Here is a 13,735-nt window from a genome sequence, read left to right as displayed (position 1 = left end):
TGGCCGGCTGGGCCAGCCTGGCAGGAGAAGGCAACCATTCTGCCCCCACGCGGAGGGCGGCAGCAACCCGCTGCAGGGGAGGTGACGGCGACGGAGGCCCGCGGATGTAGGAAGGACTAGCCAAAGTGCAGAGCCAGCTGGGTCCTCTCCCCGAGATCATCCCCGTCCTCCTCAGCCGGTAAGTGTGCGCAGAGACGGCTCCTGAAGTCCCGCCGTCAAAGAACCATCCATCGGGGTAAGCCGTCATCTTTTGTTGGTCAAGTTCTCCTTAGACATTTAGCTCCACAGGACCCACAAAAATCCATAAACAGCAAATAATATCTATTACAACTACTTCTGGGGCTTTTGTTTTTGTTTTTGTCTTTAGAGACAAAGACAAATCTGGAGTGCAGTGATGCACTCACAGCTCACTGCAGCCTCAAACTACTGGGCTCACGTGATCCTCCTGCCTCGGCCTCCCAAGTGGCACTAAAGGTGGGAGCCACCATAGCTGGCTAGTTTTTCTTGTTTTTTTGTACAAATGGGGTCTTGCTATGTTGCCCAGACTGGTCTCAAACTCCTGAGCTCAAGCGATTCTCCTGCCTCAGCCTTTCAGAGTGCCAGGTTACAGGCATGAGCCACGGCAGCTGGCCTATTTCTGTTCTTTAAATTGTCTTCTGATCCTTTCTGATGCACAAACATGCATATATGAGCCCATGCATCCTCTTCTCGAATTTGTTTTGCTTTAACACTATTCCCAACACGCAGGAAGGGATGCTGGAGATGAGCTGGCCACGCTCTTTTCGAAGAGCAGTATGGCATGTTGGTTAGAAGGTGAGTTTGAGAGTAGGTAGACATGGATTGAAATCCAGGTTGGCAAGCTGTGTGGCCTTGGATAAACCGCCTGACCCCTCCAGGTCTCAGTTTCCCCACCTGTGGATGGGGATAACAGTGCTCCTCCCACGCGGCCAGAATAAGGACAAAAGGGGTAACGTGTGCAACACTTTAGCCAAGTGCCATACACAGACAGGTGCTCAATTACCAGTGGCTGTCGTCACCATCGCTGTGGTCCTTCTCACCGAGATATAAATACACAGCAGGCTCGGGAAGTTTCCTTGTTTGGGATGATATTTATGTAAGCTACCTATTGCTCTGCAACAAATTACCCCAAAACTTAGTAGCTTAATAAACACACATTGATAACCTCCTTATTTCTACGGGTGAGGAGTCTGGCCGTGGCTTAGCTGGCTCCTCTGCTCCCAAGCCTCTCACAAGGCTGCAACCAGGATGCCAGCCGGGGCTGAGGTCTCATCTGAACGCTCCACTGAGGAAGGATTTGCTTTGAAGCTCAGGTGGTTGTTGGCAGGATTCAATTCCTCAAGGGTTGCTGGACTGAGAGCCTCAGCTCTGCAAGATGTCAGCTAGTGAGCGGCCTCAGTTCTTTGCCATGTGGGCCTCTCCAACATAGCAGCTTTTTCATCAAAGCATGCAAGCTGAGAGGCGAGACAGAGAGGCAGCTAGCAAGACTGGAGTCTTACATGTCCTAATCACAGATTTCTGTTGCTTTTGCCATGTTCTGTTGCTTAGAAGCCAGTCTCTAAGTCAGTCTACACTGATGGGAAGACATGAATGCTAACAGGCAAGGGATCTTTGGGGGTCATTTTGGAGTCTGCCTGACACGCACGGTGCAGTTCAACTAGTATTTTCTGGTGCTTTCTCTGTGCCAGGCACTGTACTAGTGCTGGGAATTAAAAAATACATCAGTTGAGCTTCCTACCTTCCAGGAACGTTTTCTGGCAGGTGTTTTCTGCTTCATGCTCTTATTCACCTTTCACTTCTGTGAACCCTGTGCCCTACGTAGGATCGCTCTTGAGGGGGAAGGAAATTACTAACTCCATAGTGCGAATGAGTTGACCAGACCCTTTTGCTCCATCACAGGGTGGCAGAGGAGAGAGAGGGGGACACATTAGCTCCGAGGGGCATTTGGAGAGTAGTGGTCACTGTGCCGGGCCCTGTGAGTTCCAGGGAGGACAAGAGTGGACCCGGCCCTCAGGTGGCACACAAGGCGGTGGGGAAAGACAGGACAGCCTGCAGGTTCAGGCTGCAGTGAGGGGCCAGAGGAGGCCAGAGCCACGGCGGGAGTTGGCACAGCAGCTCTTCTTAAAGCAAGAAGAGTTACAGCCAGTGGCTGAAAGCTGAAACCAAGTTTTGCCCTATACTTAGGAGGCCTTGGTGGCTTAATTTCAGAGCAACAGAGGTTTCCTTCCCCCAAACAACTCCTGTTCCCCAACCCTGGCCTCTACCTCACAAGCACTAGAGAGGCTTGCTACTGGGAAGTAACAGAAACAAATATTTAGCTTTCATGAAAAGGCAACTCCTTCCAGGAACCTCATCTTCCCCGGCTAACCACAGGGGGCTGGCGAGGGCTGCCAGTCACAGACCACCTCTCTTGGCCACTGAGGTGGACTTGGCATCCAAGCTGGGTCAGTCTCCCATCCCCTGTCTGCTAAAACATGTGAACCAAGCCAAACCAAAGTCCTTTCCTGGGATTTTTTCTGGGTGAAGCAGACAGGGAAGAGATCTTTTCCCAGTTGATTCAGACATTATAAAGAAGAGCCCCTAGAAGCAGCTGGTGGCCATGTTTCCAGACATATGGAGGTAGGAAGATGGAGACCAACACACATTGGGGTAGGGCGGGGAGTGCCAACAGCATCAAATTCTTGGTTCCCATCTTCTCTCAGACAAGATTTACTTCTGCCCTTTCTGGATATGTGAACCAATAAATCTCTTTTTATTTACCTGAAGTAACTCCAGTTGAGTTTCTATTACTTGCCAACAATAGAGTCCTAAATAAAATACAAGCCTACCATTTCACCACTGGCATTCACGATAAAGCTATAAATCTTCCTGGGAGAGGTGGTGATCCAAGGGTCCAAATTCTTACTAAAGTATAAATGACTAATATCAGATCCTTTCCTGAGAGAAGGCTATAATCATGAGCTTATCTGAAAATAGCACACTGTAAGGCTAAAAGATAATCAAGACATCCTTTACCATGTTCACAGATAAAAAGGACTGGTGATTCTAATTCAGAAAACCTTGGTTTGAATCCTGGTTCTACCACTAACTGGCAACCTACCTCACTTCTCTGGGCATCCACTTTCTCATCTATAAAATGGGAATCAGAACATTATCCACCTTACTATTTTACAATGTTGTCATATAGAAAAATAAAGACATTGCATTTCCCTATAGCCAACATCCCTGGGTGTGCTATAGTAAACACATCTCAACACTGTATATTTGGACACATGCCAGTGAGCAGAAAGGTGACAAACTCTTTACTCGCGTAGGGCTCAGCAGCTAAGGCTAAGAGTGACTGAGGATGGGCTCACAGCAGGGCTGAGGGGCGGACACCCAACTACAGAGCAGCAGTGCCAATCTGGCCCCCACTGGCACCAATCCCACAGTTGCATTTTCATCATTTTCTCCGGATCATGTAATTCTGGCTAATTTAATTTCTAAATTTTATCTTTTTTTCTTTTTAAAATGTTAACAAGACACTAAAAAATTTTAAACAATAGACAGAAGGCCGGGCGTGGTGGCTCACGCCTGTAATCCTAGCACTTTGGGAGGCCGAGGTGGGCGGATTGCTCAAGGTTAGGAGTTCGAAACCAGCCTGAGCGAGACCCCGTCTCTACCAAAAATAGAAATAAATTAATTGACCAACTAAAAATTATATATACAAAAAATTAGCTGGGCATGGTGGCGCATGCCTGTAGTCCCAGCTACCCGGGAGGCTGAGGCAGTAGGATCGCTGAGCCCCGGAGATTGAGGTTGCTGTGAGCCAGGCTGACGCCATGGCACTCACTCTAGCCTGGGCAACAAAGTGAGACTCTGTCCCAAAAATAAATAAATAAATAAATAAACAATAGACAGAAATATAAAACTAAAATAATCCACTCCCCATCCAGCACTATTCACCCAAGATAACCACTGGTGACCATTAACAGCCCTTTTATGTAGATATCAACATCTGTTTTCACAAATAGAGATTACTAAAAAGCACTCTGCTCCATACTTTTGTTATAAGGTCTTGGAGGCCTTTACCTATCAGCACATGCGGTTTTTGTTTAGTTTTTGTTTTTTTGAGATTAGAATCTTTCAGTCACTAATGTGCTGAGTTTGCTGGATCTGGCACCCAGTACAGGGTTCAATAAATATTGTTAAAGGGAAGAAACAGAAGCAAGGGAAAATGGAAAGAAGGGAGTAATCAGGGAAGGAAAAAGGGTAAAAAAAAGAAAAAAAGAAGGATGGAGGGGGGAGAGGAGGAGGAAGGAAGAAAGGAAAAAGACAAGGGGGGAGGAGAAAGGAAAGAGGAAAAAGCAGGAGGAGAGAGAGAAAGGAAGGAAGAGAGAGAGGGAGGAGAAAGGGAGGGATAGGAAGAGAGACAGACCGGGAAGATAAACGCAGGGGGTCAGAAAAAAAGGGAGTGTCAGCGCGGTGGACCCGCCCCCGGCCCGCGGGCTGCAGCGCCACCTCCGGCCACCAGCGGCCGCCACACGCAGCTGCCCGCACCCTGCGCGCGCCGCGGGCCCTCTCTCCCGCCTCTGCGCCGCCGCTCGCCGCTCCGCCGCCGCTCCCGGGCACGGGCGGTCTCGCGCGCGGTCTTCTCGTGAGGGGCCTCGCGCCGCCGGGCGCGCGCCGCCCCCCTGCCTCGCGGCGCGGGGTCTCGCGGGCCCCGCTCCCGCCCTCCGCTCGCCTGGCCCGGACCGGAAGCGGCGCCGCACGGCCTGGGCCTGGCGCGGGGGGCGGGCACCGGGGCCCGGTCGGACATGGGCAAGAAGCACAAGAAGCACAAGTCGGACAAACACCTCTACGAGGGTGAGAGGGGCCGGGTGGGCGGCGAGCCCGCGGCGCTCGGTGGGGCTCTCCTTCTTTCGAAATGGCTGTCGAGCGCCGAGACCGAGCCGGGCCTCCCCGCCCGCGGCAGGCCCAGAGCCGCGGAGGGGCGCGTCCCGCCGAGGCTCGCAGACCCCGCGGGCGGCGTTCGAACCGGTCCCGCCTGCCCGGCTGGGCCTCGGGCGGGGGCTGTGGGCGGCCCCGAGAGGCCCGGGAGCGTTCGGGGCGGGCGGCGCCCTCGGCGGCTCCGTCATTCAACAGGTGCTCCGCGCGGCGCCCCCGCCGGCCTCCCCGCCTTGCGGGCGCCCGGCCAGCCCCTGCTCTCATCTAATCGCGGCGCTTTCCTTTCGTTTAAGAGTATGTGGAGAAGCCCTTGAAGCTGGTCCTCAAAGTGGGAGGGAATGAAGTCACCGAGCTCTCCACGGGCAGCTCGGGGCACGACTCCAGCCTCTTCGAAGACAAAAACGATCATGACAAACACAAGGACAGAAAGCGGAAAAAGAGAAAGAAGGGAGAGAAGCAGGTTCCGGGGGAAGAAAAGGGGAGAAAACGGAGAAGAGTAAAGGTACAGGTGGTTGCACTGCGCCTGCTTTGCTGGCTGCGCCGCGTTGTGCAGTCCCCCTCCGGCTGCCAGCCTAACTTTATCTCGTGTGTGTGTCTGCTGAGACGGAAACGCTTGTAAAAGCTGGCTTGTTTTGAGGAGGAGCAAGACAGAGTAGAAACATGAGTCATCTATGAGTTTCAGCAAATCTTTATCTAATTGCACTCTTAGGCAGTTGTACTCACATGTCAGGTGTTCTGGTTTTCAGGAGCTGTTTCAAAGAGTGCTTATCCATCTAGGAAGGGTGAAAAAGTCCTCGAGAAAGCCTCAGTGTTCGAGGTTGTCTAAAGTTGTCATTTTGAAAGCGAATGGGATCTCTTAGGGTTCAAATTTTGTTTTAAATAAATATTATAACACCACATCTATAATTAACAACTTTCATCTTTCAAAACAAAGTTTGAGTCTACCAAAGAGAAAATTTGGTTTCAGAGACCTGTAATGGTTATAATACCAGTAATAAAAATGAGTATTTTCTTAGCCACTCTTCTCTTAATAGAAAAGAATAAGTAGCTGCTGTCTTGCTTTGCAAGCTGAGCCAAATAATAATAATTAACTTTCCAAATTTAACCTGACACTGAGTGACTTATTAAATCAATTACTGTATATGTAGGTTAGTTTTATAATTTTTCTTATGTTTATAAGCAAAAGTGTTCTGTGTGATTAAACACATTCGTAAGTCACCAAGTCTTAGAGATTTTTCTCTTTGGGATTTATTCCTTCCTTTCTGCCCCAGTTTTTATAATATTTGGCTAGACTCTGACAACATATAAGACTGTCTGATGTTTCCCTTTATTTCCTAAGTTATAAAAGCCATATATGCATCTGAAATTTTTGTATACAATTCAAGTGGTACAAAAGTAAGCAAAATGAAAAAGTTTTCTTCACCCAGTCCCTTGTATAGTCTTCCACTATAGAAGTAACTAGTTGTTTTTTATTTAATTAATTTTTATTAGTATAAAGTAATTCATGAAGGTACTTTTAAAAAGTCCAGAGTATAAGGCTTTTTAACACAAAAGCAGTGTCCTGTGTTACTCTGGAGTTTAAACTGTTCAGTTTTTTTCCTTGGCTGTTTGTCTCCATTTATAAATGTAGGTTTGTAATGCTGTTTACTGGTTTATCAGTTTACATCTTTTAATGACATGTTGTCTATGTGTATGTGTGTGTATATATTTATTTTTATTTTTTGAGATAGGGTCTCATCTGTCACCCAGGCTAGAGTGTGGTGGCATCATCACAGTTCACGGCAACCTCAAACTCCTGGGCTCAAGCGATCCTTCTGCTTCAGCCTCTCAAGTAGCTCGGACTACAGGCATACCCCACTGTACCTGGCTAGTTTTTTTTATCTTTTGTAGAGATGGTGCCTCAGTTGCTCAGTCTAGTTGTGAACTCCTGGCCTCAAGCAGTCTTCTTGCCTCAGCCTCCCAAAATGCTGGGGTTATAGGTGTGAGCCATTCTTATACTGTTTCACACCCCTAATTTCCCCTCCTCCATTTTCACAGTATAGGTACATCACAATTACTGAGTAAATCAATATACAGTGTTTTTGGGGTTTTTTTAGTTATTATTCACTAGAGGTAAGAATGTACAAATCTGATCTTGACCAATTAGTTAATTGCTGTCATTTGTTTGCTTATTGCTACTAATTCTTCCCCAACTCTCAGATTTGTAAAACCCCCATCTGAGTTCCATTTTTCAGATGAACTAACACTTCCCTTTTTTTGGAGACTTGTGTCTTGTAGCTCTCTGTATCCTGTTCTGGGCTGGATGAGTTGCTGTATGTCTCTAGGCCTCCTGGGATTCTCCTTTGCCTACTTCCTGGATGTCAAGTCTTCCCCTTTTTGATTTATACTTTTGTTCTGGTGGAGTCTTAACTCCAGGGGCTTCCTAAGAAAGCATACATAGGAGGTAGATTTTTGTGTTCTTATGTTTGAAAGTCTTTGTTCTACCTTTGTGTAGATTACTCATGTAGGTTGATGGTTTGAATCAGTAAGGAATTTTTGATGGAAAATTATTTTCTCCTATAATTTTGAAGGCATCGCTCTTTTGTCTTCTAGCTCCGAATTTGCTGTCAAGAAGTCTTGCCATTCTAATTCTTAGTCAATTGTCTGTGAGCAGTATTTGCTTTCTTGGGACTTTTAGGCTCTTCCCCTTTATCTTCAGTGCTCTGTCACTTCACAGTGAATAATTATATCTTCAGTTCAGAGATGTTTGCTTGAAGTATTTTGGTGATAATTTTCTTCCCTCCATTTTTCTCTTCTCTCTTTCTGGAACTTCCTTTTTAAGGCTGATTGCTGTTCCATTGTATGGATAAACCATATTTTATCTATTCATCAGTTGGTAGACATTTGGTTTGCTTCCACCTTTTGGCTACTACGAATAATGCAGCTATGAACATCTCTACAAAGATGTTTATATAAAGAGATCTACAAAGATCTCTTCAAGACCCTACCTTCAATTCTTATGGATATATACCCAGAAGTAGAATTGCTGGATCATATTATTACTATATTCTCTTTTATAAATGAGAAAACTGAGACTCAGAGAGGTTAAGTAACTTGTCCAGGGTCACACAGTGCCAGTAGAATAATTCAAATTCTGACCTTAAGAGGTTTTTAGTCTAAAAGAATTAACAAAGTGGACACCAGCCACTACCCAGAGTGCATGAAAGAATAGTCAGTGCCCTAACATTGGCAGGGTTCTAGTCCTAGGGCTCCTGAGATTATATGGAGTAAGGAAATTCCAGAAGACTTTGTTCAAGAAGTAGCATTTGAGTTGGGCTTTAGGAAGTCAGAATAAAGTGATATTATACTATATATCCAGTTAACGTGGGGCTAACTATATGTCCTGAGGGAAATAGCCCTATTATAATGGTATGGTAGAAGTAGTCTTTTATATTGTATGATTACATGTACATTTTACTATAAAAGATTATAAAATCGTGAAAGTTGTAATTTTGGGCTACCTCAGGTTTTTTCAAAGGCGATCTGACAGCCCAGCTGTCATTAATATACTGACTGTAGATGCTGGGCCCTGAATAGAATGCTGGGCCCTGCATAGAGATTTGAAGGTAAGGAAGCTCACACCCCAAGTAGAGGATTAGTATGAGCTCTTGTTAGAGGATCAACATGAAGATAGGCAAGTGTGAGGGTGTGTATAGGGGATGTTAAAGTAGTTCTCTTTGTAAGTACAGAATGCATAAGGGGAGTATAGGATACCATCTGAAGGGCAGTCGAGTTGTCAGAGAAGGAAGTTTAAACTAATGCTGTGCAAAGTCAGAAACTTTCTGAGTGAAAGAATGACAAAAGTTGAGTCTTAGTAATATTAATCAGTTAATAGTATTTAACAAATATTGAGGAGATTGGAGACTATAAGGAAACCTCAGAAAGCTTGACTTCTGCTGCTGACTTTAAGTGATGATAAAGTATGTCTGAGAAGAAAAGAAAGAAAAAATAAAAGAAATCTTGCCATCGAAATAGCTCAAATGACAGGTCTAAATTCCTTTATTGAAACTCACTTGTTCTTCTGAAAAGCATAATCCTAACCCAAACTATGTTTTTAACAGCTTTGCAAGTCAACTTTAGGTTTAGATGCTCAAAGAAGTTAGGCCTGTCCCATTGCTAGGAATGTTGAGTAAGATGAGAAAGATAGTTGTCATTATTAAAATCTTATTAAAAGGCAAGCATTTAACGCATATAGGGTATTATTTATAAAGCTAATTTTATATTTATAAAAATAAAATTCTTAATGAAAATTTAAAACTATTATACACAGTAAATTCCAATAAATACCTGTTTTATTAAACTGCCATAATAGGTCCCAAAGGGAATACGTATTCATAAAAACTAACACTTGAGTATTTACTATATACCTGGCACTGTTCTGAGTTCTTTATATATATTTACTATTTTAATGCTTACAAATAACTCCATGAGGTAGTACTATTAGTATTTCGTATTGCTGAGTTAACTGAGGCAGAGTATGAGGTAGCTTATAACTAGACAGAAACTATAATCATTTTAAGCAAAATAAGAATTCTGTCAGAACACAGTTTCTTGACTTGTTTGGTATGGCACCTGTCACACCTAGGATCTTAGGGCTGCTGTGGTTTATCTGGCTTGGCAGAAATCCTCCCCTTTCCCAGTGCTTTTGCTTGTATATCCCTGCTGAGATAATTCTCTAATCCCAGAAGATCCTCCCAAAGAAGGAAAAACTCTGACTAAGGGCATATGAGTAGTGTTGCTCCCATAATAGAAGGGCTATATAGTTAACAAATATTTACCAGATACCTATTGTCTGTCCAGACTCTATACTAGACTGAAATGATAAAGATAAATAGGTTAAATAAATAAGTAAAATCCTGCAAGAGCTCAGTTAGGCTGGGGAATCAGACATAAAAGGATAAATAAACTGCATGGCCTGCTAGGTCTTAAGAGAGTTATGAAGACAGTATCCCAGGAGTCCAGGAGAAAGTGCTTCTCATTTTGCCTTGTAAGCCAGGGGAAAGCATTGTAGAGGTAACAGCTGACCTGTGTGGCAGATGCTGTTTTTAATCTGGAGCCAAAAACGAGGTGTATGTGTAGAGCTGGAATTCATTCTGCTAAGTGGAGTATCACAGGAATGGAAAAGCAAGCACCACATGTAGTCACCAGCAAATTGCTATTAACTGATCAACACTTAAATGCACATATAGTAATAACATTCATCAGGTATTAGGCAGGTGGGAGGGAGGAGGAGGGGATGAGTATGTTCACACCTAATGGGTGTGGTGCGCACCATCTGGGGGATGGGCACACTTGAAGCCCTGACTAAGATGGGGCAAAGGCAATATACATAACCTAAAATTTGTGCCTCATAATATCTGAAATTTAAAAAAAAATTTTTTAAATGAGGTGTAGCTGCAAAGTAAAGAACCTGATTTTTTTTTATTGGATTCTGAAATCAGCTGGTAAAGAGGAATTCTGAAATTGTTCTGTACATTGGAGGCATCATTTGCATATGTCTCTGTATAGATTCTCCTCAAGTAGCCAATCTGAAGGGCACTACTGCTAAGGACATCAGCTGTTAATTCACATGCTTTTATGTTCCTCTTTTATGCTATCTCCTGTAATTCTGCAAATACTTATTTAGCAAATAATACATATTAGGCATTGTTGAGCTTAGGGGTATAGAGCTGAGTAAGACAAGGCCCCCAGCTTACAGGGAATTCCAGTGAAAGAGGCAAATATGTCTCTAATATGGTGCAATGAGTATTATATTACTAATTGAGCAAAGATTTGCTTAGAAGTATTACAAATTAAGAAAATAACTTGCCATCAAGTCATAGACAAATTAGAATCTCATCTGAAATAAGTACAATGTGTTGTGGAAATGGCCACTGTTCCTTTCTCCTGCCTTCTACTTTCAAGCTCACAGGATATATGCCATTTCCACCCAGCGCCTCCACCCCCAGCCTGGCCAAATTCTCTCTTTCAGTTCTCAGCTCAGGTGTTACTTCCTCATAGAATCCTTCCTATACATCTCCCCAGTCTAAATTATTTTCACCCAAAGGTTATTCTGTCCTTTGAAATCTGGGTTTTTTTTAATGAGTTGTTTAATGTGTGTCTTTGCTGTTATACTGTGAGCTCCGTGAGAGCACAGTCATATATGTGTTTTATCTCCCACTGTATATCCACACAGTAAAGCCTCATTTATTTATCGAATGAGTACACCTATCGTGTGCTAGGTAGTATGCTAAAATTTCACATACATTGTCTTATTCAGTACTCTAAATAGTCCTCCGAGGTATGTATTGTGTCTATTTTAAAAATGAGAAAATTAGACCGTAAAAAATTATATCATTTATCCATGATGTCATAGCTAATTAGATAGTTTATCCATGAGCTCATAGCTTTGCCACTACTAGTGACAAAGCCAGAATTTGAACCCATTTTACGACCTGTAGCTGTAAACTTTTCTTCCTTGGCTACTTAAAGTTAAATGGCACTGATACTTTTGGTTAGTTTTCTATATATAATCCACAAAATACACTATCTGTTAACCAGAACTATGTTAATTTTTGGTTTTGCCATATCTGTGTTCCTTTATTAAGTGGTAACAGTAGGACTGTATAATCTGAATTATAAAAAAAAATTAGAAGGTTGGGATCAGAATTTTAGGTGGAGAGAGACCTGCAGAGATTAAAATGCCTCTTGTTATTTAGATGAGAAACAGACTAAAACAGTGGGGTAACTTATTCAAGGCCATGTGCTAGTGCAGTAGAAGCTAAGGCTCCTGATTCTCAGTCTGGAGATAAATTGCTACGATATCTCTGTTCAAGTTTAGGGTGGTTTCCAAGTAGTGTATGTTTTTATGCTTCGCTTTTGGATACGCTAGCCAAGAAAGTTACAGTCTTCTTTACTGAAAAAGTGGTTGCTGTAGACCAGGCTAACTAGGTAAAGTTACTAGGCTGGGGTAGTTCAAGACATACCTGCTTTTAGTACTTTTTCTACTTTTCTATTTCATGGCCTTACTTGATCATCTCATTGACTCTGTAAGATACAGTCATCAACAATTAAATCTCTATTTTTTTAGGTTTCTTTCTTTTTTTTTTTTTTTTTTTTTTTTGAAGAAGAAATAAGATCTTGCTCTGTTGCTCAGGCTGGTCCGAACTCCTGGCCTCAAGCAGTCCTCCCACCTCAGCCTCCTAAAGTGCAGGGATTACAGGCATAAACCACCATGCCTGGCCTTAAGAATGAAGCTAGACTATAAGTTAGCAAACTAGCCAGCACCATCTGTCTTTATAAATAAAGTTTTATTGGAACATAGTCACACCCATTTATTTATGTACTGTCTGTGGCTGCTTTTATGCTACAACAGCAGAGTTTAGTAATTGTGGCAGACCTTAATAGACCACAAAGCCAAAATATTTGCTCTCTGGCCATTTACTGAAAAAGTTTGCTGACCCCTGCTGTAGGCTCTTCGCATTGGCAATAGGCTTTAGTTTTTTCCACCTGGGAGAGTGCTTATTGCCTTTTAGGCTGTCCACTCTTCTTGTTTCACATTTAAGGAGAAGGAACCTATATCTCTAGAGCTCTTATTCCATAGAATGGATGTTCTAACCTACCAACCTACAAAAGATCCATGCTATTAATACTTTTTCTGGGCAAAGGATAGAAAAAGAATTTTTGCTCCAGAATGTGTTGTGAAGTCATAAAAAACAGACACCAATCAACTAACATTAATGGTAACTGGGATCGAGAGCACAATGACTGTAGTTTATAACATTGTTCTCTGGAGCTTTTAAATGAATCATATATTCTGTATTAGGTGCTTTGGCTCCTTAAAATAGGGTGATTCTCAAAGTGTGATCCCTGTACTAGCCACACCCACATGGCCTAGAAACTTGTGGGAAATACAAAGCCTCAGGCTCTACCCTGAACCTGCCGGATCAGTAGTTCTAGGGACAGGGCCTAACCATCTGTGTTTTAACAAGACCATCAGGTCATTCCACTGCTCTAGATACTAGAATAAGAACATAGAACATAAGCCAAGAAGACAGTTTTTTGAGTCAATAAGATAAGAGCATAAAGTAGACATTTTTGGACAATTTTACTTTGAAATTTTAAAAATTGCAGAGTACAGAGAATAATAAAACTACTGCCTGGAAACCAACCGTGCAGTTTTAGCAGATACCAACATTTCACCTTTTCTATGTTTATTTTTTAAAGAGTTGAGAGTACAGACACAGATGAAGCTTCCCGTGTACGCTTCCAGAATCCCATTTCTCTTTTTCCTTAGAACCCCAATCTCCTGAATATTGTGTGCATTACATGCATACCTGTTTCTATAATTTTATTAGTTCTGTAAGCATCTGTGAACAACAAATGCTTATACATTTTCGAACTGTACATAACTGATCTTGTGACAGTTATTCTGCAGCTTTTTTCTCTAGAGATCATGTTTCTGATTATTATCCATGTTGATATGATATAATTTTAGCTCATTTATTTCACCTGCTATGTATATATGACATAATTTATTAACATCCTTTTTTTTTTTTTTTTTTTTTTTTTTTTGAGACAGAGTCTCACTTTGTTGTCCAGGCTAGAGTGAGTGCCGTGGCATCAGCCTAGCTCACAGCAACCTCAAACTCCTGGGCTTGAGTGATCCTTCTGCCTCAGCCTCCTGAGTAGCTGGGACTACAGGCATGCGCCACCATGCCCGGCTAATTTTTTATATATATATCAGTTGGCCAATTAAATTCTTTCTATTTAT

General features: G+C 43.0%; 1 protein-coding gene across 2 annotated transcripts in view; it reads left to right on the top strand.

Moving 5' to 3' along the window:
- The first annotated feature begins 4,522 nt into the window (after positions 1 to 4,522).
- BRD7 (bromodomain containing 7) overlaps positions 4,523 to 13,735 on the top strand; it is a 41,577-nt gene continuing 32,364 nt past the window's right edge. Inside the window, exons 1-2 of one of the 2 annotated variants that reach the window (XM_012788947.3) lie at positions 4,523 to 4,863; positions 5,238 to 5,446. In XM_012788947.3, coding sequence (XP_012644401.2) covers positions 4,815 to 4,863; positions 5,238 to 5,446 — 258 coding nt within the window. In that variant the 5' untranslated portion in view covers positions 4,523 to 4,814. The remainder of the gene's footprint in view (positions 4,864 to 5,237; positions 5,447 to 13,735) is intronic. The other variant, XM_012788948.2, reaches the window with a different exon arrangement.

The sequence above is a fragment of the Microcebus murinus genome, chromosome 20 (genome assembly GCF_040939455.1).
Source record: "Microcebus murinus isolate Inina chromosome 20, M.murinus_Inina_mat1.0, whole genome shotgun sequence".
Taxonomy (NCBI): domain Eukaryota; kingdom Metazoa; phylum Chordata; class Mammalia; order Primates; family Cheirogaleidae; genus Microcebus; species Microcebus murinus.
The sequence above is the reverse complement of the archived record's forward strand: the minus strand, read 5'-3'. Positions and strand labels throughout refer to the sequence as shown.